Source organism: Alexandromys fortis, unplaced genomic scaffold (genome assembly GCF_014885135.2).
Source record: "Alexandromys fortis isolate MF-2015 unplaced genomic scaffold, M_Fortis_MF-2015_v1.1 scaffold_5, whole genome shotgun sequence".
NCBI classification, from domain to species: domain Eukaryota; kingdom Metazoa; phylum Chordata; class Mammalia; order Rodentia; family Cricetidae; genus Alexandromys; species Alexandromys fortis.
In genome coordinates, this window is record NW_026067924.1 from 18,243,562 (window position 1) to 18,269,090 (window position 25,529).

General features: G+C 42.1%; 1 protein-coding gene across 3 annotated transcripts in view; it reads right to left on the reverse strand.

Annotated features, from left to right (window-relative positions):
- Elmo1 (engulfment and cell motility 1) overlaps positions 1-25,529 on the reverse strand; it is a 513,908-nt gene that overhangs the window by 380,182 nt on the left and 108,197 nt on the right. For all 3 annotated transcript variants that reach the window (XM_050142466.1, XM_050142465.1, XM_050142467.1), the window contains exons 3-4: positions 15,856-15,896; positions 14,816-14,888 (exon numbers count right to left, since the gene is read on the reverse strand). In XM_050142466.1, coding sequence (XP_049998423.1) covers positions 14,816-14,888; positions 15,856-15,896 — 114 coding nt within the window. The remainder of the gene's footprint in view (positions 1-14,815; positions 14,889-15,855; positions 15,897-25,529) is intronic.

Genomic DNA, 25,529 nt, shown 5'->3' on the forward strand with positions numbered 1-25,529 from the left:
AGCTGGCGTGCTCAAGAGACATCTGCATTCTCGAGCCAAGAGAAGCACAGTTCACAACAGCCCCGATACCATTCATCTAGGGCCATCAAGGGAGGAGCGGATAAAGGAAATGTGATATAGATGTGTAGCTACGTAGTACTACTCAGCCATAAAAAGAAAGAATGCTATAAAATTTTTACTACAAATAAGAAAAATGATTACACACCAATTAAAGAACCATAAAAGCATTACCAATTCATGTGTTATTCAGCACACTGTATAAGCACTTCTCTCTCCTTTTCTCGAGAGCTGCACCCTGGGTGCTAGGGCGAGTCTCCACCACTGTCTGTTGCTCAGGGGACCTCGACCTACACACACCCGAGTGTAAGTAAGGCGGTGAGCACGATTTTTAAAAGGTAATTCAATTAGGACTGGTGTTTTCCTTAAGAACTCAACTGGAGAAAATGGCCAGAGAAAACATTTATTGGTAGACGTATTCCTTGCAGAGAATATGCCTGCCCAAATGAATTAGCTAATTGTTATTAAGGACATCTATTTAGTAAATTAAATGCCTTATTCACGGAAGATCTGGAATGAGATTGGAGTTTCTTACTATAAAAAGATCCCGCTAAGCGAAGCAGCATTGAGTCGGAGAAACACTGGCCAATTTGAACGGAAAAGATGTCAGCAAGACAGAAAGATTCAGATAAAACTGAGTAAATGTCCTGGATGCCCAGCAGGCTATTCCCACAAAACCAGAGGCAGCCACTTCATCGCTTTGATACTTGACTCTGTTAATCTATACAAAAGGGGCAATGAATTCATAAACATATCTCTATATTTGCAAAACTCAAGCTTAAACGAAAACATCCAACAAATGGTTTACAAATAGCTAAGAATGGTACCATTTATGAGGAATACAAAAATATGAGCTTGCTGAACAATACACACAAGACTTTTATGGAAAAAAATGATAAATCTTTATCAATCAGTGCTCCAGTACATGGAAATATATGTTGCCATCATGGGTGATACAGTTAATAACCTCAAGAAAGCAATTTCCCAAAACGTTAAGCCATAAATTAAATTCTATTTTTAACCAAAATACTAATGGGATTTGGCAAGCAACTGTTAAGAAGTATATGCTAGAGTAAAAGACTAGGCAACTTGATCTGCCAGGAGAAGAAGTAAGAAAATGAAGAGGAAAAAGGGGTAAAGGAGGGGAATGTGAGGAGAGGTCCCAGAAGCAGATTCCATTCACTAGAAAGTTGCAAACAAGCAAAGCTGTATAGTAAGAGAACAAAATAGGCCTGGATACCCCTGATTCACAAAAACTTGACACGTTGCACCCCAGGGACAAGGAAAACCAAATACAGGAAGAGGTGGGCAATAAATATTCACATAAACGATGCTCGCATGACAAGCTGTCTCCATTCAAAAGGATGAAAGCAAATCTTAGCCTCATTCATGTGCACAGATAATTCAGAGTGTCAGACTGGATTAATGACCCACATGAAAAATTAAAATTTTCAAATTTGTGAAAACATAGAGAATAACTTTAAAGTATATAAAAAAGAGAAAGTGCTTTGAAAATACTGAAGCCAAATGACAAAGAAAAAGGAACCACTATGATCGTATGAAAATTATTTTTATACAAGTCTATTTGACAACACTACAGCCAATTCCTTAAAATGGCTGTGAAAACAAAGCTCTCACATACCGCAAATGGACAAAGATTTTATGGGTCATTTTAGAAGAGAAATCTGAGCAGAAAATAAACACGGAAAAATATGCGCAACCGCAGCAGTTGGGTAAATGTAAGCTAAAGCCCCAAAAAGTCCAACAGAAGTCCCATGCAGCTGGCTTAGGATGGCAGGAGAGTGACCACACTAGTCTATATCAGAGAATAGGAACTGGCTGCCTTGTGGGTGTGGCTGGTAACTGGTAGACCCACACTGCAAAGCCTTTTAGCACTCCATGTTGTAGCAAACCAAATTTTCTGCTCTAGGAAAACTTGTAAATGGTTCCACACAAACACATTTCCAGCCCAGCACTCTGACAATGGAAGCGAGGGAGCAACTGAGTATCCATAACAAAACGGCTGGACCAACGATTTGGTTCATGCCACGGGACACCTTACATTGTTCATCTCACATATATTACCATATGAAAAAAAATCAATTACAAATTCAGAAGATAGCAATTATTTACTTTTTAAGCAATGATTTCTTTTTCTCTTATGTGTGTGAATGTTTTGTCTGTGTGTCTGTCTGCGCATCATGTGTAGGCCAGGAGAGGATGTCAATCTCCTACTGGAGTTAAATTTGTGAACCAACATATGGGGTCAGGGAACCAAAACCAGGCCCTCGGAAAGAGCAACCAGTACTCTTAATTGCTGAGCCATCTCCCCAGCATCCCCTAGTTCAGTTCTTTAAGCTTTAAAACATAAAACAATACAGTATATTCTACACAGAACATACAGATATGCAGAAAACCTATCAAACATTGAGAAGACTACCCACCATCTTTAGGCTTGCATTTCCTTCTTGGAAGGAAAAACAGAGAAAGAAACAGGAAAAAATGATAAAGCAGGGTTGTGGCGATGGTCAAAGTGCTAGCTAGCATCTCTTATCTGGATGGTAGAACATGAGGGTGTCCATTACACCATTTTATATACTTTGGCTACATCTGGCCCAATTAAAAAGTTTCAAACTACCCTGTAAGTAACTTCAACTCTTAAGAAAGCCACTATTACTCATGCAAACCTCCTGTCTGAATCAACATCAGTGGCTGGGTGTCTTCTATGTATACATTACTCCGTATGTCATGAGAAAACAAAGATAAACATATATTTTAAAACAATGTACTGATTCTAAGTTAGCCTCATACAATCGTGCTTTTCTTTCCTCTGCCAACAACTACATTCTTAAAACACCACAAATGTAGTCTTCTTTACAAAGCGCCTATTAGCCAGACAGTGGTTTTCAAATAATGAAACCCATTTTATTCTAAAATAGGGAGGAAAAAAAAAAAGAATCTCAGATGATGCCTCAGAACCAAAAATAGACAAAGAAGCATTGCATCAGTACCAGTGTGTGCTGATGGGCTTGCGAATGCCTATTTTAATGAGGCAATCAAAAGGAATAGTTAGACCCTCTTATTAACATAAAAATTCAATAACCAGCAATACAGCTGATCATTATAATAATACACCAATATCCCTCATGCAATTTGCTTTTGTGTTCTGTTGTCTGGCTCAGGGTGGAGGAACTCTGCACTCCCTCCTTGGTGTCCTGGTTTTCTAAGGCTGTCTAATAAATTATCACAAATCTCAGTTTCTATTGGTCAGAAGACAAGCCTGCCTAAGAGAAACCTTCGACTCAGCGACTCTGGGCCTGAAATCAATGGAACTGATCCTTATCTGGAACCTGAATCTTCACCAGAATTCACTCTCTGTCTGCATAGGAAAAAGTTCCTATGGCCACATTTCCCAGCCCCTAGCTCTTAGCCAGGGAGCATTCTCAGCTTAGAGAACAGACTCTCTAGACTGCAGATCTTGGCCCCTGCTGTTGCCCAGTCCTCAGCAGGCAGTGTGTTGTGTTCTTCCTCAGGGTCACAGAGTATCTATCTCTCATGCTTCTCTCTCTTCTCCAGGCCCACAGGATGACCCCCTCTTATGATTAATCCACAGCCAACTGATCGCAGACCTTAATCACGTTAGGAAAATTTTATGCGGCACGTGGCATGGTCACAGCTGTGAGATTCCTTCCTACTCATCAGCCCCTTTCATACACAAGGCAAGCGCATTACACATGGCATTTAACAACAGAGCTGAGAATCTTGGAACCATCTTAGAATTCCCAAACCTCACATAAATTGGCCACTGTTTATGGTAACCCTTCATAGCCACTTAGAGTTCTCCAGACGCTTGGAAATAAAGGAATGGGTCTACCTCTGTCTCTCTCCCTCCCTCTCCCATCCCCCAAAGTCTAGATAGGTAGGGAGAAAGAGAGGGAGAGGGAGAGAGAGAGAGAGAGAGAGAGAGAGAGAGAGAGAGAGAGAGAGAGAGAGAGAGATGCATAGGCACATGCGCATACACACACACACACACACACACACACGGGCTGGGCTTGAACTCTTCAGTCTTTTACCTCATCTCCTCACTGCTGAGAGTATGTCACCATGCCCAGATTTGCCTCTCAAATTTGCCTCCCTAACTTCTAATCACAGCTCTCATTCCTGAAAGCACATACAGGAAACCTGACACAAAAAATCACCCAACCCTTGTAGAACATCGCACAACTGGGTTTTCACCTTTCCTGGACACCCGGCAAGACTCCATGCCAGCAAGCTTCCAACATCCCCACCTATCTCACAGTAGCCAAGTGCATCAGGAACTGAAGCTAACTGACTTGGACTTTTCTATTTGAGTGAATAAATGCCTGACTTAAAATAAAAGTCATCTTCCCAGTCAAACACACATTTGTAGGAAGTGTGAGCCACGCACCATGAAGGAGGAAATGAAATGGTTCCTACTGATGTAGCTGAAATCCATGTGATCAGATCACTGCCCAGAAGAACACCAGCTTTCACAGAGCTGCTGCTGGCATTACATTTAGGTGGGTCTGTTAGTGGAGCTTCAGCTGATCATTTTATTCATGCTTAAACCACTCAAAACAGTTATAAGTCTCTATTAATAAAATCCTATGGTTCCTCGCCTGTTTGGAAACACTGGGGATCCTGTGTTCAGTTCTAATTTTGATTGATGCTTCATAACTGCATGACCTGAAATTCCCCCAAAGTCCTAGCACTTCTAAATCCTTAAATAAAATAACTCATAAGGTGCCTGGCACCTAGGGGCTTGCCAATAAATAGAGGCTACCAATGATCCTGGGTGACACATTTTCTGAGAGTTAGCGTTCAACTTCCACTTATAGTTTATAAGCAGAATTAAAAAATTGCCAAAACACTTTATAAACTGAATACTTGGGCATTGCTTTATGAGAGCAGAAAGAATGAACAAAATAAAGAATGGTACAGCTCAAAGTGGCGAATACAAATCAGGTGTCAGCAAGACTGAAATGGGCAAGAACAGTCTAGATCTTGGCCCTTGAGTCTGGGCAGGCCATGAGTGCTTAGACAAACAGAATACAGAAAACAGTAGTCATGACTAACAGGATCTTCTATGCCACAAGAAGCCACATGGCTGCTGCTTTACTCTCTGCAAAACAGTCTCTGTCTAATACAGCTGTGCCTGAGAACACTGCCGCCATTCCAGGAGAAATCCCAAGCCACATAGGAATGTCACAGGGTGCTAGGGAGCAGAGATCTCAGTTTACCATCCCCGCTGAGGCAAGTCATTTGAGTCATCACAGCCTAGGAGCTAGGCATGAGCAAATGCACTTCTATACGATTCTACCATACAGCTTCCAACCTGTGGCCCCAGATGCCAAATAATGAAAAGTCACATCCAAATTCCTGACCAGCAACCTTAACAAGCATAAGCTAGCACTGCCACCAGGAATGAGTTTTTATTTTGTTACTAATTGCATAGGGTTTTGGAGGGTGTGACTGCAAAAGATAACTAGAACAACGGAAACCAGTAGGGAAAAAATTACATTATACAGTAATTATTATATCTTAACTCACCATGGTGCAAAGAACAGAAACCTAGAGGTCCATATACCACCTCTATAACCCTGCAGGCACACTGCTTTTCCTAGTAAAGACAAAAATTTCCATCCTCTGCTCTTCCCACAGGCTCCTGACCTAACTCTGCCTTTCTTCCTTTCCTCCCTTCCTGTATGCTCCTGCCCATGCCTGTCTCTTACACCTGACCTCGGGTTACTGGCTTATGACAGTAACAGATACCCATTCTTCTATGAATTTCCCATCGAGCAGAGTTCTAGACGCTGGGATAACACAAAGTGAGGACATCTAGCTTGGGTTTTGATCTTGGAGGGCAGAGAATAATAAATGGTTTTCCTATTGTTAAACATAACCATTAGTAATCTTAAGTTCCCTTTGACAGGTTCTAGCAAATGCTTTAAAAATATAAAGCAAGGTAGAAATAATACACTACAAAAATCAAAAGGGTCATTTTACGCAACAAAATAACACTGTGTTTTTAATTTCCTACACACACACCAAAAACAAAACAATATCACTCACATTGGACTTCCATCCTCACCCTGAAGAAGAAAATCTAATTAGTACTTAAAAATAAATTTTCTGTCCCTAGCATAAAAACACAAGCAGGGTTTTCTTAGAAGCTCTGCAATATGACGCTGGCTTTTGAACATGTGATAATAGACAAGGCCATGCATTGAACTGATCACTTCGAAAATGAGTATATGTGTCTGTCTCACTTTTGCCTGTTTGGATTTGGGAAGGGTAGGTTAGAGTCTTCAGGGTCATTTGCAGTCAGGGAGAAATCTGTCTTTGGAGGAAGTCAGGAAGGCAGTCTATCTTTGAAGAAAGTCCACGGGTCCCTCACTCTGCATCTGAACACCACACAGTTAAATGTTTCTGTAACTGAGTCAATCTATTCATTGGTTTAATAGCCAAACTGGAGAACATGGAATCATCATGACCTCTGGCATTTGTCTTGGCCTGTAATTCTAGAAGCCACCATATCTTACCAAGCACAAGCCACAGAGCCCAGGCAAACAAGGCTTCCATCTATGTAATCATCCTGTTATAGCCCATATCCACGAGGCAGTGGTAAGCTTAAATAACATGTCACAAAACCCACTGCTATCTGAGCAATGCTGATGGCATCACTGCCCTGCTTGCTCACACCCCCTCATTTATGGTATTCAACTTAGACTGTCTTTTTCCTTCATCTCGAAGTTTATGCATTTCCAAGGCCTCACTAAAGGAAAAACACTGAGTAATTCAAAATGAGAGCTGCTATCCAATTCTCAAACTGTAATTACAAAGCTCCAAAACCACCCCAAAAAATGTTTTTAGAGACTTCAGAATGTTTACTGCAAATTTAGTTTGAGTCACTAAGAGCCAAGGCACCAGAATACAGGCGGGGTGCCACTGACAGCAAGGGCGGTAGCTGGCTGGAGAGCAGTGCCAGGGCTGCATCGTCGGGACAATCTGAGAGAGAGATTGAGATCTTGTGTCACGCCTGATGGATTCAGAAAGGGCAGAGGGAGCCCAACAGCCCTAATTTTATTCTACTGCGGCTATCTTTCCAGAACCAAGTAGCAGACATACATTCTGTAACTAGCATTTCACCCTTGACTGAACCCCTGCCTTTGATCTTCAACTATTGAACCGGGAAAAAATCCAATATGCTCTTAAAGTAAATATTAATACTAACAATCTTTGGGACTTCCAATTAGAGAAACTCAAAAATGTAGGGGGTTGGGAGTAGCAATCTTGGCTTATGGTTCGCATGTTGCAAACAGCTTACAAGAGAACCTATTTTCCAACTGCTTTTCCTGGAGCGGCTCAGACCTCCGTTCCTAGTAGCTGACTCCCATAAACAGTGATGTCCAAAGGTTCCAGCTGTCGGAAAATGTGTCACATGTGACTTGCCCTTTATTTAATGAAAAATAGTATGTGGCCTGGGGGAAGGGTGTCAGCAATACTTTAAGTCAGGGTCAAAGCCTTCCTTTCTGGAAACTTCAGTATGCATAGAAGCTGATGAGTCTCTTGGATGTTCTATATCTTCTGATTCAGAGTCTATGCCTCCATCCACCAGAGCACAGCATTATGCTAGGTAGATCCTCACTAGTTAGAAGTGTCAGCGTCTTCACTATGAGCTGCTGGACAAATCTTAGTTCTGCCTTTAAGTCTGAGAGCTGCTGTTTTAGAAGATAGAAATGTCCTGCACAATAATATCATGGATTTGCTAAAACGATAAAGCAGGACAGAAAAACTACTGCACTGTTCACTTACGGAGGTCATCTGAATAAGAATGGCCCCCACAGGCTTCTACAAGTGAATGCTTGGCACCTAGTTGATAGAACTCTTTTGAAAGGATTAGGAGGTGCAGCCTTGTTGGTGGGTGTGTCACTGAGGGTGGGCTTTGAAGTTTCAATAGCCCAAGCCATTCCCAATTAGTGTGCACATGTCCTCTGCCTCGGTCTCTGTCCCTCCCCCCTGTGTCCCTCCCCCTCTTTCTGACTGGGGCCTCTGGATGAGATGCAGGCTCTCAGTCACTGCCCCAATGCTATGTCTGCCTACCAGCTGCCAGGCTCCCTATCACGACGGTCAAGGACTCATCCTTTGAAACTGTGAGCCCCAGATAAATTCTTTTTCCCCTTAAGTTGTCTTCTCATAGTGTTTTGTCACAGCAAGAGAGAAATAACCAAGACGGCTGTATTTTAGGGTGTATGAACTACAGCTCGATAGTAACATTAGAGAACAAGAGCAGAAGCACCACATCCCACACGACAGTGTTTTCATAAGGCACAGAATTACAATGGTTCGATCATACACCTATAAAATTCAAATTATTTCCATAATAATCTTTACTAACACAAGGTTTTTCTATCATCAGGTGATATCAACTAGTCTGTCTCAAGACAGAAACTTCAACGGGGACAAACACTGTGTCTTAATGATCTCACTCAATGCAACACACACTAAGCTGTCAAATCTAAAAAAAAAAAATTCCTCTTTCCTATATTCTGCATACTAATCTATAGGGAAAATACTGCATGTATTTTTTTCTATTTTTTTTCCTAATCTAACTTAGAAAATACATGTATTTTAAATTAGGAACACCTGTATCCCAAGTAATTTCTATAACCGTATAAGTACTGACACTCTATCTGGCTATGAAAATAAACTTATTAAGAAGACATTATTTGAAATGAGTAAAGAGCACTTTGATTCAAGTATAAAGTCTCATTATAAACATTAGTAAGCTGCCAAGAAGGTGATAAGCAGTAAGCTTTATGAAGGCAGATATTTCTTCCTTATGTTTTTTAAAAGAGCAGAGTCTCACTGCGTATCCCTAGCTAGTCTGGAGTTCTTCATGTAGACCAGGTCTACTTCAAACTCAAAGATCCACCTGCCTCTGACTCCTGAGTGCTGCAGTTAAAGGTGCGCACCACCGCACCTTGATGAAAGCAGATATCTCAGCTCTCCTATCTGGTCCCATGTTATCCTTGGATTCAAGAGTGAAGCCAGCATTTGTGTCGGTCTCTCTATGTATTTCAAGCCAACCTTGAATTCTTTTCCCATCCACAATGAACTGGGTTTTCTCATGGTTTCTACCATAGACTGACTGATGCTTCCAACAAAATCAGAGTATTAACAGCCCAAGCATGTGTGGTCAAGTCCAGCTGAAAATTACCTCAGGGCTTTCATTTAGTTTTAGAATAAAGCTACAGGTCTTAAAACACCATGAAAAGGCCTATAACAGTTGTGGCTTATGCAAAACTGCTCAGCCATAAATTAGCCCACCTCAGTCTTTCTTTCTTCCTTCTCTTTGCAAGTAAATAATCTGGGTCTGTTGTTTGTGTGGTTTTATTCTATGATTGAGTTTGGCTTTGTTTATCTGAGACAGGATCTCAGTATGTAGATCAGGCTGACCTCAAAATCAAGGCAATATTCTTATAATAGCCTCCCAAGCTCTGAGAGTTCACACCCAGCTACTAACCTGAGTCATTTTACTGCTGTCTGTATCTCCACCCTCTGTTCTCTTTAGACCTTCGCCTAAATGTCACTTCCTGAAGACTTTATTTCCTCTGTGGCACTTACTGTCAATGTAAGCAAACAATACAGGTGAGTATCTGTCTTTGAGAATCAGGAAGGCTGGGACTGTGGAACTGTACCCAAAGCTTAGCCCAGCACCTGACACACACTGGACACTTGACATGTTTCTTTAATTAAATGTATTCATGTGTGTCTCTTTCCTCCCGGCATGGCCATTTCATTCTGGCCACTCCAGATATGAGCAATGAGCCTGAGACAAGCAGGTTGACTATAAGAGACCTTTGCTTGACAAAGGCTGAGATCAAATATGCAAGTAGCTAACATGGCCTCTGTCAGCACTGTTAACACATGTCTGCTTGGGTCACAACACAAGCACAGAGTTCAGCAGCATATCATGCTTTGCAGAAGATACACCAGTCTGGAGGGTCAGAGGGGGAGGAGAGACCAAGGAGAGAAATGCCTAGGTTAGGAAGCCCACAAGAGCTGAAGGTGAAGCCCAGGAGCCTTTCTCTTTACTCCCATGTGCTAAGAGCTAAGTCAACTGGCCAGCTCCTCAGATGTGAACAGAGCACAGGCTGAGGTGTAAAGTTTGCTGAGGAAGCAACAGTGACTCCTAATCAAAAGAATCCTGACTCTTACAGAAGAACCCTGCTGGCCTAGGAAACTTATAACCAGCCTGGGCTTGGGCTTGCTCAATTTGAAATGTCTGTCTTGGAGAAGGTTCTTGACCTGTCTGTCAGTCACAAAGATCAGTACACAAAGGTTTCAGTCAGGGGCGGGGTTGACTGGCAGCCTCCACAGGTCCTCTGACAAGGATGAAACTCAGGCAAAAGAAACCTGAGATAGAAATCAGCACAGGAAGCTTGGCTCTCCGTTGCTCTCACTGACTCCCACACCGGCTTTCCTCTCTGCTTGTCACAGAACTTCGGTGCTTTCCGGACACTGGTTTTACTCTGATGACATATGACCAAAGTGACAATGGAATTCGCACAATAATCTCCCAGGACAGGATGCCCCATCCCAGAGGCCACACAGCGCTGTCTGACAGGAATTCTGGAGCACAGGCTGAGAAACCAGAGGACATCGAAGGGGACAGCAGAACACTGGTGTCCCCCAAACAATCATCCTTCCTCCAGAGGCTCCAGGGCAGCTTGGCAGAGACACTGCAGGAAGCTCATCACATCTCTGCGATTACTAGATAACAGCTTTACTGAATTTATGCTGATGAATCTCTCTAGTTTATACATAACTGAGTTGGTCTTGACAGAGAGGGGCCAAACACCATTCCGCAAATATGACACAACCTCAGTTACCCAAAAGTACATCCCTCACCATGTTTCCTCCACCCCTTTCTTCATACTTAAAGAGAACAAGGCAATTTTCTCATTTCCCTTAAAAAGAAAAGATGCCATTAGTACAATCACAGTACTTATCCCCGAGAGCCACATAATCCATAGTAAAGGCAGGTAAAAGGGTTTATAACTCTTTAGTGAGTTCACGGAAGTTATACCTGATGTAAATGCCCATAATGCACCAGGATAAGGAAGTCACACACTGACACTGCTAACAGTGGTGCTGTTATCCTGTGACTCCTGAGGCAATCTGGATGGAGATGGCCAACCAGATGTCAGCAAAGAAAGGGTATTCCTCCACACACAAGCGCCCAGGGAGCAGGGCTACAGGGGCCAGGCTGGGCTTGGTCACCTTTGCTGTATCTGCCCTAAACCAATCATCCTATAACTTCCCTATTTTCTCCATTTAAATGAAGATGCTTAGCTCATGAGACTGTGATGAAGGTGATGGCTAAAAAGTTGAACCCTCTCTCACTGCCATTTTTACTCAAAAGAGAACTTTGACTGAAACACGGTCACATATGTGTGCATGTACAGGCACATACGTATGCGTGCTTTCTCTCTCTCTCTCTTTCCCTCTCTCTCTCTCTCTCTCACACACACACACAAACTCATGAACAGACACACCATTCATCTATCCTGCAATTTATGTTTCTAAGCCAGAATTTGAACTTGCAAATAGATACTTTTTAACGTCCCCTACACGTTTCATAATATACTTCTACAAAATGTTCCTTAACATGACACTGTCCCCATGCAAATGAGAACTGTTTTAGAGAATGGGTTCAGATAACATGAGAAAAGTAGGTGGAGGAGGGGTTCCTTATTGACACTCAAACATCCCTCAATCCCCTCACGTGTTCCCACGATGGGCCAGGGCTGGAGAATATTTTCCCTTTTAAATTACAGGTGATTTTTTGTCAGGAAGAGGACAACCATTTCAGAGCAAGTGAAAGTCAGAAACTAATGGCATCTACAAGTTTCAAAAATTAGTCACCGGTAACCATGGCGACGATGGAGATATTACCTAACAACTCACCGGGCTGTAAGTAACGAGAGGATGTTAACTATGCTATTTTAAGAATGGAAAAAGAAGGTCCCTATTTTCAGAGAGAAGCAATTTGCAAGAACTGAGATGCAGACTGAGAGTAACCCAGGTTTGACCCCCAAGGGGTCAAGATACACTGTGGTGTCCTACGCTGCGCATGGCTAGCTCTGTGCTTGCACAAGCATGCACAGCTGGACGAGAAGAGTGGCGACACACTATTTACAAACCAAGGACGAGGACTGGGAGGATGAGTTTTCTCACTCTCTAAACTCTTCATAAAAGACTAATCTCTGCGACTGTGGCTGAAGAACTGACGGCAGACACGCGGGCAGTTCCTTTAAACCCAACGGTAAGAATCTCTTAGGCAACAAGATCCCCCTCCAAAAATGATTACAATGCCTCAAAAATACTGAGTGTCCCCCTATTCTTAGCAGTTTAGGTTTTCTGAGCATATATGAATTTCAGATAAAAAAAGATGATACAATGCTATATGACGGTATTGATAGTGATTTTAAAAATCACTCTCAGAAATGGCAGTGCAAACATATACTCCTCAATCTAGCATTGTAACCACTTTGGATCAGAGCGCACCATGTTCCATGGGTTTAGGTCCAGCATTTTAGAAAAGAGACCTGTCTGTCCTTGAAGCACAAGGGCTCTCTCTTCTTTGGGAAATCCTTGTCTATACTACAGCAGCATTTCCTGCAGAGCTCCTTAAATGGAAACATCCAGGACCTCTCCAAAGCTCACCCGTTCAATGTCTGGTGTTTGGATTTGAAAACCTGCCCTTGTGAGAAGTTCCCTCTCTCCCTGAGATGACTATGCTCAGGGCCTTTCTTTGATTAGGGGATATGACAGCCACTGGTTGACACAAGTCAACATCCATTAGTCAAAGACAAGGCCATTTGTGAACAAGCTTATCACAACATGGGTTGAAGAATCAGTTCAATCTACATGTTCACTATGCAGGTATATGAGGAAAATATTTCACAGAAACACAGGACATACACTCTAAGTGACTCTATTGTATTCTCATGTTTAAGGCTTTGCCCATGGCCGATGAATGAAACCACAGTGATAAAATGTAACTGCCAACATTTAACTTTCCTTTATTTATATCCTCTTTATCTCACAGAGAATAGTGTGTAAATTATATAGATGCAGCAAAAGTAAAACATATTCAGAAAAATTTAGAGGAAAACTAAGTTTTTATGTATTGAATTAAAGAAACCAAAGGTATACTTAAAGACAACCAACACCTTTCAGGAAATCTAGTCCAACTACTAATTCTCCACCTGCTGCCAGCAATAGGAAAAGAAAACTTGATCACTCTTGAAAGTCCCAGAGTCCTTCTGGGAAGAAAAGGTAATTTCTGAAAGCATTTCCAGGTACCTAAGTAAAGTAGTCCTGATAACCAAAGGGCCACCGCCTGCAGGGACAGCCAGTGAGATCCAAGCAGGACACTGCACTGTTTTCACCTCCCACCATCTGACTCATGAGGAAATCCCAAGGTCACCCCAGAAACTGCTGACTGGGACAAATGAGGTCTACCATATTTTAGAACCTGAGGTCACCCAATCTTCCCTTCTCAAGGGCACTGTGTTCTCATTGGTTCCAGCTCCAGCCAGGGGACCAGGTGGCAGGAGCTGACTGGTCTCTTCCCTCCTTCGCCATCAACACCACAAGATGTCCATCCATGAGGGCACTCGGTTCCTTTATGCCTCAGCAAGTGCTCAAGAGTTTAGTGGGATCCTAAACTGTTTCAGAAACTTCCGAAGATGAAATTCTACATGCACAAAGACCTTAAGCTTCTTCTTAACTTTAGAAGTCCTGTATTGATCTAATCACTTGACTCCAGTGATTGTTTTTATCTATTAACCAGATAAAGTCAATATTCTTATATTGGAGTTTTATCTTGAGAAAAAAATTAGCAAACATAAGTGATTTGCTTACTTCAGCTTCTGGCACATAACAGGAGATGAGTCATTGCTAATTTCTCCTTCTTGTTTCCTTTCTTTCAGGGTCCTTCATAATCCTCACATATCTCTACACCTAACCAAACTTATTAAACAGAGCTCAAATCATGCACAAAGAAAGCAGGCTCCCAAGAGCCACGAAACAGTGAGCGTCCACACAACGTCACACTTCACATGACTGTTTTTGTAATTATTGTAAACAAAACAATGGAGAGAGAAAAATAAAACCCTGAAAAGAGAGAAGTAAACAGTTACTAAAATATTTGCTGTAGAAGTAGGTTGGATCAGCAGGTAAAGGCACTTGTCACCAAGGCTTGCGACTCAGGCTTGGTTCCTGAAATTTGTCCTCTGACCTCCATACCCTCACACCCCAACAAAGAAATGCAATTTAAAAGAATTAAAGAAAAAATTTGCTAAAACTAAGAGACCTACTAGAACTTCTCTCTTTTTTTTAATTTAATTTAATTTTTTTTTTAAAGATAGACTCTCTCTATGCAGCCCTGACTGTCCTGGAATTCTTTATGTAGATCAGGCTGGCCTCAGACTCACAGAGATTCACGTACCTCTGTCTCCCCAAGTGCTAAGACAAATGAACTTCACTCTCGAATGTGCTACACTATGTTTTTAATACTAAAGTAGCAGTTTTTGCTCTGCAGACCCTATTGTCACAGAGAGTGAGAGTAGGGACATAAAATTCTGACCAGCCCTAAACAGAAGAAATAGCAGCGATTGACTTCCCTTCAGTATGAGTGCCCAGACTATGTAACACAGGTGCCTACCTTTTCCGTGATGTAGAAGTTTGAGCTATCAGCATGCTGCAGTGCAAAGTATTCATGGTTGGCAAGAGACCACCTTTAGAAACACAAGTATAAATAATCAGAAACATGAAAGTGGCAATTTCTGGTTTAGCAGTTTTTATAGGACTGAGATGAACTAAACTCTCTAGAATTAGAATTGGCAGAACAGTCCTTTTTACAAGGCACTAAGTTCCCAAGACAAAATGGTATGGCCCACCCTCACTACCCAGGCCCCAGCCGTCTCATAGGTGATTGCCTAAGTCTAGTTCTACTCTTAGCACTTCATCTCTAACACACTAACACAGGGCGGGGGATGGGGAGAGGCAACATTCTTCACTCTTTTAAGACTGCAACAGAAAGAGAAAAATAAAGGAAGTAAACAACAGTTTACATTATAGGCGATTAACACTCTTCAGCTGTCTCAGAATCCAAACTCTCACTTGGTATAGCTGACACCTATTGGATCACTCCAATTAAGTGTTTCAGGTCTTACATATTTATAGGGAATATTTCAGATTACCGGTTCTGCTGTGCCTGTCAGCACATCGCAGATACCTTTCAAATGTGTTCTCCCCTTGGATTGTCAGCTCACAGAGAGAAGTAGGAAAGCCCCATGGCATGTGAGGTTCTGCATCTTCTCTGACACATGAGTGGTTTCAGCTTTTTTCAGATGGAGTGTGTGCTTAACCCCAAGAACCTTTAGATTGCTCCCTACTGGGAAGGCCAAAGAGCACGACTCGCCAAAATAAACAAAAGCAAGCCTACGGTGCAGAACACCCGGCTACTTCACAGTCGGCTCTTGGAGGAAGAATGGTTCAGACTAGCAGAATGGGGTGCAGGCTGCACACAGCAACTGTGGGTGACTCTGGACAGACTGAGTGGTGAGTTAGGAACATATGGATGACTAGCACTTATTTTTAATGCTGTGAAGAATGTTCGCTACTCCGCTGCAAGCATTTTATTTGCCTAGTCTACACAGACGAGAAGGCCTCAGCCAAGCCCCCAGTGACAGTGACACTTACCCATCACAGACTTCCTTTATTATTGCAGACAGTGGTTTTTTCTGGGAGGGAGAAAAAAAGGAAATACGGTCAGTTTCATTTCAATATTTTAAACAAAAAAGAAGCTACTAATAAAAAAAAAAAAGTTTAAGCGAGGAAAATTTACATTTGCTGTTCGTAGCCGCCAATGGGTCTCTTACTTTTCTCGGGGTAACAAACCACGAGGTGCCCCATGAAATTTAACTATTCATTACCACTCTGGTCCTTGGTTCTATACTGAGAATTATCGTCGTATTTAAGTTTGTCTTATTATTAAATGGGAGCCTGTAAGGTCAAGCTGTACAGGAATCAGGCATGCAGCCCTTTGTTTTTTTTTTTGTTTTGTTTTTTTTTTTGCAAACAAGCTTTAATTCATGGTCTCCTATTAAGATTTATTTTATCTTTTATTTATATGTTTGTGGGGGGTGGGTTCATGTGCACACAGAGGTGGCCGTAGCCCCCTGGAACTGGAGTTACAAGTGGTTGGGAGCCACCTAATGTGAATGCTGGGGAACTTAACTTGAGTACTCTAGAAGAACAATGGGAAATTTTAATTATTGACCCATCTCTCCTGCCGCCGATCCATGCTAATTTTATGAGAACATGTGGCAAATGGGATTTGGGGGACAGAGCATTGTCCTTGCAGGTATGTAGACTTTTCACCCAACTGTGGCCCCCAGAGAAAAGCGATTATGACACCATGTGCCGCTGCGTCAACTGGCGGCTGACCACAGCTGTGCCATTGCTCTAACTGCCACAGCTGTGCTCTGCCTGCCCCCACGCAGAAGGAATGCACCGAGGAGAGACAAGCAGACACTAGCTGTCAGCCAGGGAAGAGGGATGAGAGGAGGGTGTCAACCGGAAGAAACCCCAGACAAGGAACGGATACCAGGAAGAGAGGACACACATGCCAACCCACAGTTCTGGGCTGGAAAGGCACCCATTAAAAAAAGTGCCCCTGCCCCTCTGAAGAGCTAGCGGTGTGGTACCCAGAAATTCTGACTCAGACTGGCAAGCTGAGACACTGGCAGCCTACCATATCTGCAGTGTAAGCTGTTGTTAGCTTAATCTTATAAACATCACTAACTGATCTGTAAATGAGGAGAGCTGCTACCCAACCTGAAGGCTGTTATGAAAATTAAATGATTATAGCTAAATAGGAATTACGTTTAAAGAGGGTTCTAAAATGGTTGGGTTCCTTGCCCGCCAGTGTTGCTGACAAAGCTCATCCTTGGCCTTGAGCAAACAGCTGCCTGTCTACAAGGGAGCTCGAGGCGTTGCTCCTATGGTCCTCCACAGGCTTCAGTAGCCCCCTGAAGGACCGAGCTGATGAGCAGGACTCCAAAGGAACTTTACCACCACATTCTCCTCCATGGACACAAAGCGATGTCTGTCTCTGCCTGCAGCTCTGCACATAGTAGGTGGGGAAATGGAACCAGATGGCTTTTTTTCTTTAAGTTTTTCTTTTGTTTAATTACTTAGATACATACATGAATAGACATGGTATCTGCACTTGTTTGGCCTACAGCATGACATTTCAATACATGCTGCATAGTATGTAGAAACTGGCTCCGGGTAAATACATACATGCATGCATACATACATACATACATACATACATACATACTTCCCTAGACACACATCATTTCTTTGTGTTGGGAACACTCAAAATCATTTTTACTAGCTGTTTCAAGTTTTTCAAGTAATTCTTATCTAACACAACTATTCCACTATCCTTCAAAATATTATAGATTGATTATTATTTCTCCTGGACTAGAGAACGGCTTGCTGGTACATCATCACATATTTAGAGGGTTGGGTGAGGCTCTGGATTAAATACCAAGCACCATATTAGAATTAGCCTCTCTTTTTCAGTTGCATCCCTGTCCACTAACCATCCTCTCGCCATACTGTGTACATATCCCATACTAGGCTCCAGCAAACACTATTTAATTCTCAACTTGAAATTATTTTAACGTTCTCATAGTACTCAAAACTTTTATTGGGCTTTTCAAGTCTGACTTATTTCACTCAGCATTGTGTCCAGGGGAACCAAGGATTCTTGGGAAAAGCCCCAGAATCTGGTATTTCCAACATCCTGAGTCAATTGCATTTTAGAGTAAGGAAGAAATCTTGACTTGACTCCTAGAGTTCAGTTACATGCTGTACACGCCCTCACCCTCTGCCAGGGCCTGTCCACTGACTGCATCTGTGAACTGGAAAACAAATGTGTTCTTAGAACCAAATGGCAAGAAACTTTATGAACAAAATTTTCACAGATACAGGCCTCTAATTCCAGGATTCTGGAGATAGAAGCAAGAGGGTCTCAAAATCAAGCTCAACTTGGGTTATACAGTAAGACTATCTCAAAAAATAAAAACAAAGATTATCAAACAAATAGAAAAGTCCTTCTAGTAAGATAACAACTTTGTATATCCAGTTGGTTAGACCCCTTCAGAATATGAGGACGTAAGGAAAATTCTAGCAGAGTCCCATGGCCCCAAATCTTACTCCTTGTGCCCTCAAAGACAAGACCTAAATAACAAGATCAGGCTCCAGTCTTAAATCATACTAGAGAGGGAGATCAAGCCAAAAGGGCATGGTTGCTGCAATAGGACAAGATTTCCAAAGCCACTGTTCGGAAACAAGCCAATCCTCTAAATCTAGGACTCAGAAAATGACTTGGGTTTTAATTCACATCAGATTCATAGACACAGAAGCCGGTTTAAAAAGACTCTGGGATACTATTATATCTGGAACATTCTGAAGGTGGATATGTGAAAAGAATAAAGACCTTAAAGTCGAAAAAGCTTGCAAACTCAATATAAAAAGATGAAACAAAAATTCTCACCGACAGAGCAAAAGGAACAATGGTGAGTTGAACATTCAAAATTCGTCTCAGCCAATTAAAATGCCGGTTACATAAGGATGGAACAGGATCTATGGCCCAGTTTCTGACCCTTCCCCTATCTGCTCTAATCAAACAGCCCATAGCAGTTCACAGCTTCCTTTTCCTGTCAGCCTCAGCTGACACTGTTGGTTGCTCTAGGAAATCATTAGCTCCCACTTTTTTAAGTCAGTCAAATCTGATATCCGGTTGTAGTGTATGTGCTGTTGATAGTCACAACAATACGTCACCCTAATCACTTCCTTCCTCTCCTCTTTTTCCTCCTCAGAACTCCTCTTCTCCAGAACTCCTGCCATCTCAACCAAATTCGATCCTTAGATGAAGCCTTCAACAGCACCTGCCACCATGGCATCCTGAACTCTGCTTCTCCAGAACAAGAAGCTCCTGTAACATCAACCCTTAATTAGTAACTGCTTCCATAACTTTACAGCCAGCTCAGACTTATTGTCTATGAATTCCTACACTCCGGGTACTTATTTTAGCAGGTCTTCCAGGCACATTTCCGAGAACTTGTCCTGCTTCCGCCTTCTTCTGCTCCCTTCCGTGACACAAATATTTACAGGACAGCACATCTTATGTGGTCATTGCCATCATCACAATCTCTTTCTCTTTCCCAGTTGTACCTACCACCTTCATTCTGGGGTGTAAGTCCCAGAGGCCTGCAAATTAAGTCTCCACATCTCTAGTCTTATTTAAACAAAATTCAAATTTTCACTCAAATTTTACTCGTGTGTCTCTTCTAACATCTTACATGGATTTTTAGTGATCACTGCTATCTATGAAGTATATAAATTCCTAAGTTTGACATGCAACGCCTTCCATGGTCTGCTGCCAAAAAATTCAAATTTTCACTCAAATTTTACTCGTGTGTCTCTTCTAACATCTTACATGGATTTTTAGTGATCACTGCTATCTATGAAGTATATAAATCCCTAAGTTTGACATGCAAGGCCTTCCATGGTCTGCTGCCACGAAAGCCTTCTCTGTCCTAATGACCCATGCTTCTAAATACTGTGGATAATTGAAATAAATATGCTAGATCCACATTTTCACTGTGTCATGTGCTCTGTTGAAAATGCCCCCTTTCTCTTTTAAAACCTGAAATCTTACAAATTATTTATCATCCATATCAAAGCCATCTTCTCCAAGTACATGTCCCTGATTTTGCCAGAAAGACGTAATTATTCTCTTTTTACCTGGAACAAAAATGACTCACTCCTGAACACCTTGCATATTGTCTTTTCTTCTTGTCCCCTGAAAATGGGGCAGCTTAGTTCTTCTGTGACTTCTCCCATTCTCCACCCTCAGGGTAAGTATCACAGTATGTAGGTGCCAGGAGAGAGACTCAACGGTTAGGTTAACTGGAAATCCATAAATTAACTGGTCCTAAAAACCAACATGTCCATAGCGCATTTGCCTGCTTAAACTGTATCCTGAGTTCACGTCTAAAAACACTAGTCAAATAATCAAGATAAAAGAAAGTATAAGTAAGAAACAAACTATTTTAAAGCAGAGACGGGGATAATGGGCAGGTTTCCCACTTCTCACAACGTTCTCCACTACTGGGTGGCTTTTAGCAGCTGTTGGCCGTAAGCTCCCAGATATACAGAAGCTATCGTTACTCAGCACAGATTCCGTCTCGGGGGAAATGCAGTGCACGGCCTGGAGCCAGACAGCTGATGAGGAGAACTCTGCGGATGATAAAAGAGATGCAGACCACAGGCCAGCACCATCAGTATGCAGTACTCAAAAGACAAGACAAGCTCCGCTCAAGTCAGACTAAGATACCAAACCGGAAAGTCCAGGGCTGGCATCCTAGTTTTCTCACTTCCTGTATAAACCTTCGAGTTAGGCATCAGTTGGCTCACTGGCCCATGAGTTCTACGCCGATCATCATTTTTGTCAATGGTCTAGCTAGGTAACACTTGTTTAAGATGTTTTACGAGTTGTCACTGTCTTCAAGATTGGGAGAAGAGCGACCTGAGCAACACATTCGGCCATAGCTTTCTAAGATTTGCTGAATACTTCTCCTTTCACTCGGCGTCCTAGTTTCCTTCCTGCTGCTTGGATAAAACACTAAGACCAAAGTCAGCTCGAGGAGGAACGGGTTTCAGCTCACACTTCCAGCTCTCAGTCCATCGCGGAAGGAAGTCAGAACAGGAACTCAAGAAAGGAACCTGGGGGCAGGAACCATGAAGGAATGCTGCTTGCTGGCTTGTTCGCATGGCCCATGAACTTGATTTCTTATGAAGTTCAGGGCCACCTGGCTAGGAATGGTGCCAGCAAGATGCGCACTCCCACCTCAAGTAAAAATCAAAACAAACACGCCCACAGGCCAATCTGACCCAAGCATTTGCTCACTTGAGGCTTTCCTCTAGGATGACTATAGCCTGTGCTAAGTTTACAACTAAAGCAAACTAGAAAAGTCATTGAAAGAAAAAACAAAAAACATTAAGTGCTAATGGAACAATCTTTGTACACCGTAAATATGTGTTGCTCTCATTGTTAATAAAAAGCTGATTGGCTGATAGCTAGGCAGGATTTGGGGGGCAGAGAGAATGAAGGACATCAGAAGGGCAGAGTTGGAGGAGCTGCAGGACAGACTCGGAGAAAACGGGACATGTAGAAAACGAGGTAACAAGTCATGAGCCACGTGGCAGAACTTAGATAAGAAATATGGGTTAATTGAAATTATAAGAGCTAGCTAAAAATAAGTCTAAGCAATTGGCTGAGCATTTATAACTAATATTAAGTCTCCATATGCTTGTTTGAGAGCCAGCTGGCAGGACAGGGCTGAATGTCGGGACACAGAGAAAGTCTGCCTACAATTAGGTCTAAAATATATGCCAACACCCCTCCCCAAGAACTAAAAATCAGTTTTTGACTCTACTGGAAATCATTTGGATTCAAATGTTGGAAGTAAATTATTTCAACTGCTTAAGTATGGTTTTATATATATATATATATATACATATATATATATATATATATATATATCCACACTCATGGAGCTAAATTACTGAACCTTTTTGTTTGAAAGTTAAAACTACACAGTGCATTATTAAGGCAAGAAAAGCAGCCCGCATTTCAGAACCTGGAGCACCAGACCATGGCCACGTTTGTGCATGCAAGAGGCCGCGAGCCTCAATCTTTTCTCCCTTTCTTTCAATCAAAGCGAGCTGACCCTTTAAATACTGTACCACATACTCTTCTGTTAAACGAACTCTGTGTTTCCCTGATTGGCAGGACATCATGTGCATATATACTTAATGACTGAGCTCCTTATTCTTCTCGGGAACTTATTTATCGTCTTCCTGTGTGTGTCTGGACTTGTGCCTTGGACCGTGCACATGCTGGACAAGTGCTCTGCCACTGAGTTATGCCACCAGGAAAAGGGAGCCTTCCTTTAATGGACTTATTCTTCTCATTTTATCTTTTACTCTCCAAGAGAGCTCTTCGGTTTCATTTAATTGATCCAAGCCTGCAAGTCCAGAGAGTATATTTTTTCTTTAAAAAGATTTCTATCCACTTTTCTTAAAATTAGCTGAGATCCCTGAAATGTCTCGTGTTCTGGCAGTTCATGTCTAGCCTACCTCTCTGGTGTGGCTCTCAATACCTGTGCGCTGATTCTCGCTCTCCTCGACCTCTTCACCTCCTTCGCTGCCTTAGAAAATTGCAGTAGCCCCCATTTCAGAATCCTCATCTCCCTTCTGATGCTTCTTCTGAAGTCTGAGCGGAGCCGCTGCACAGATAAGCGGCGGCTCTATGGAGCTATCCTGCCACCCCTTAAAAGGGAACCTTTCCCCTTAAAAAACAAGCTTTCTCTTTCTGTCTGACTCTTCTCTAAAACAAAACAAAAACAAACAAAAAAAAAAAACCCACTCTGTCAACTCAGGGCATATATTCCCTTAAGGCATGAGAGACCTGCTGAGGGCTGTTTATTTAGGAAGAAGCCACACCAGCCCACCAGGAGACTCTTTCCCTGGAGATCCCTCAGCTGTTATCCTCCATCAGCATTCCTAGGGTCAGCATGAGCAATTCTGTCCACTTCCGACTACTCAACCACCTGTTCCTGACTGCTGGCCAAAGCTCCTGGCCTAGGGATTTTACACAGTCCCTTGTTCATCTTCGAGCTCTCCAATCTGCTGCTGTCCACGCGTCTGCCTTGCCACCTGCCTGCTGCAGCCGGGGAGCAGCCCAGCTGATATACAGACACCTGTCAGTGACAAGGCATTGTGGGCTGCAGTTCTCCGCTCTGACAGTCACACTTCAGGCTCAAGGGTATCTTTTAGAAACAACACTCAACTCCATCAATATATCCACTCGGAATATTTTTAGGACACAGAAAAACACCATCAAGGGATGAAAATCACTGCCTAGTTCTCCCAACCTTCTCTTGACTAGAACCACTTCAGAGAAAGACGTAGGGGCTGCACCCCAACGTTTGCAGTTCCTGGTTTGGTAAAGTTAGATTCATTACTGTAAACAGAGACAGCACTTATGTTTCCTAGTCGCCCAGACAGAAATAATCACACAGAAATTATATTAATTACAACACTCTTTGGCCAATGGTTCAGGCATTTTCCTAGCTAGCTCTTACATCTTTTTTTTAATATTTATTTATTTATTATGTATACAATATTCTGTCTGTGTGTATGTCTGTAGGCCAGAAGAGGGCACCAGACCTCATTACAGATGGGAGCCACCATGTGGTTGCTGGGAATTGAACTCAGAACCTTTGGAAGAGCAGGCAATGCTCTTAACCACTGAGCCATCTCTCCAGCCCTAGCTCTTACATCTTAAATTAACCTATTTCTATTGATCTTTGTGTTACCATGGGGCTGTGGCTTACTGGTAAGGTTCTGGCATCTCTCTCCTTCAGCAGCTACATGGCATCTCTTTAACTCCACCTACTCTCTCTATATATCTCTGTTCAGATTTCCTGTCTGGTTTTATTTGCGCTGCCATAGGCCAAAGTAGCTTCTTTATTAACCAATGGTAATAAAACATATTCACAGCATACAGAGGGGAATTGCATATCACATTACAATTCTTCAAAAAACCAGAGCAAAAGCTATCTCTTGCACACAGTAGCCTCATGAAAATTGACACAATGTTGCAAGATCCTTGGCACAGCATATGGAGCATAGTAAGACATAAATGTCACCTACAAATAGGTCCGTTCAATGTAATCTCCCTGCTTAGACATTCACAGGTACTTTACAAAAAAATTCAATAAATTCCTGAATATCCAACCCTTCTTCATGCTCCACAGCGACTCTAGCCTGCGACGATGCAGCTTTTGTATCATAAACTGATACAAAATTGATATGCAATTTATGAACCCTGAGGAGTCTTAACTTCTCTTTGCAGTCTCTGACTGTTCCTGGAGCTAAGTAAGGAGCTAAGAAGGACACAGCCAGTGAACAAAGCAGCCTCTAGTCCCCATCAGTCACCGACCTTCCCATACCGCCATTAACTCACAGACCTTTAATTGGAAAACTATTTTCCACAAAGGCCTCAAGTTGTTGGTCCTATATTCTTAATCCTTTCTGCAGTGCTTTAAAAGAATCTGGCAGCTCTTTTTTTTTTTCCTGACTCTTTGAAGCGTTACTGCACAGCACTGGGGATTTTCCTTTGCTTTATGATGGCAACTCATTGAACAGATTCTGCACAGCGGCTCTGTGTAATGTTGGCCCAGAAAGAAAAGGAACCCAGCTTCCAAATGTCAGGGTACCACAGAGAAAGCATTCGCATGTTGACTGCAACTTGCACAATACGACTCGGAGAAACTTTCATGTTCAATGACCCATCTGGTTCCTTGACACTGGGTCAAATGACAACAGTTGCGCTGTTAGCTTTATTGTCCTCCAAAGATCGCGTGACTGTTCCGCACTTCAGAGCAGTAGTGTAAGTGTGGCGAAAGGTGATGTGTTCTGAGAGCGGTGTTTACATTCCCTATCTTCATAACAATTTCTGAACTAATCTGAAAGATAGTAACAAAAATCACACTTCCAAGAGGCAAATTTAGCCGCTTCTTCCAAAATGAGTATTTTGACAACAATTGCAATGCGAATCACTAAATAATAGTCCAGTAATTATAAAAAATGACAGAGGGTCTCACAGCAGCCTCCCAAGATTAATATGAGGAACTGAAAGATGACAAATCATGCCTCCTATTTATTGACAAATAATTCACTCCAAAAATCGTTTACTAAAAAGGACTTGTTTCAAGTTTCATAAACTAATCAAATATTTTTTTGCCAACATAAAGTTCAATATTCATGCCAAAGACACAAATAGTTAGCACTCCAATGCATTAGTGGGCTAACAATAAACAGTTATCTCTTTTAGAGGGCCTTGCACATTCTGTAGAAACAGTTTCTCCCCCTCAAATAAAAAAAAAAAGAAGCTCCAAAAGAAAATGGAATCACAACACTAAAATTCGTGTGTCATCTATGATCCCCTGAGTCTCCTTCTAACTGCTCACTATTTTATTTTGCTAATAACCAATATTTCCTAAATTTCATTGTCTCTGACAACAAGAACCAATTTCCTACTTCCCTGTCTCTTTCCCAACTTTCCTCACTATCGAGCCTTCCAAGAAGTGCTTCAAGACGACACCAACCTGGGTTCTTCCCCACCCTTAACCAAACAATTCTCAACTTGGGACCATCTGAAAGGATAAAGCACCATGTCATTCCCCTGCTTATGTCTTTTGATTTACCATCTCCTGAACAGAGAACTA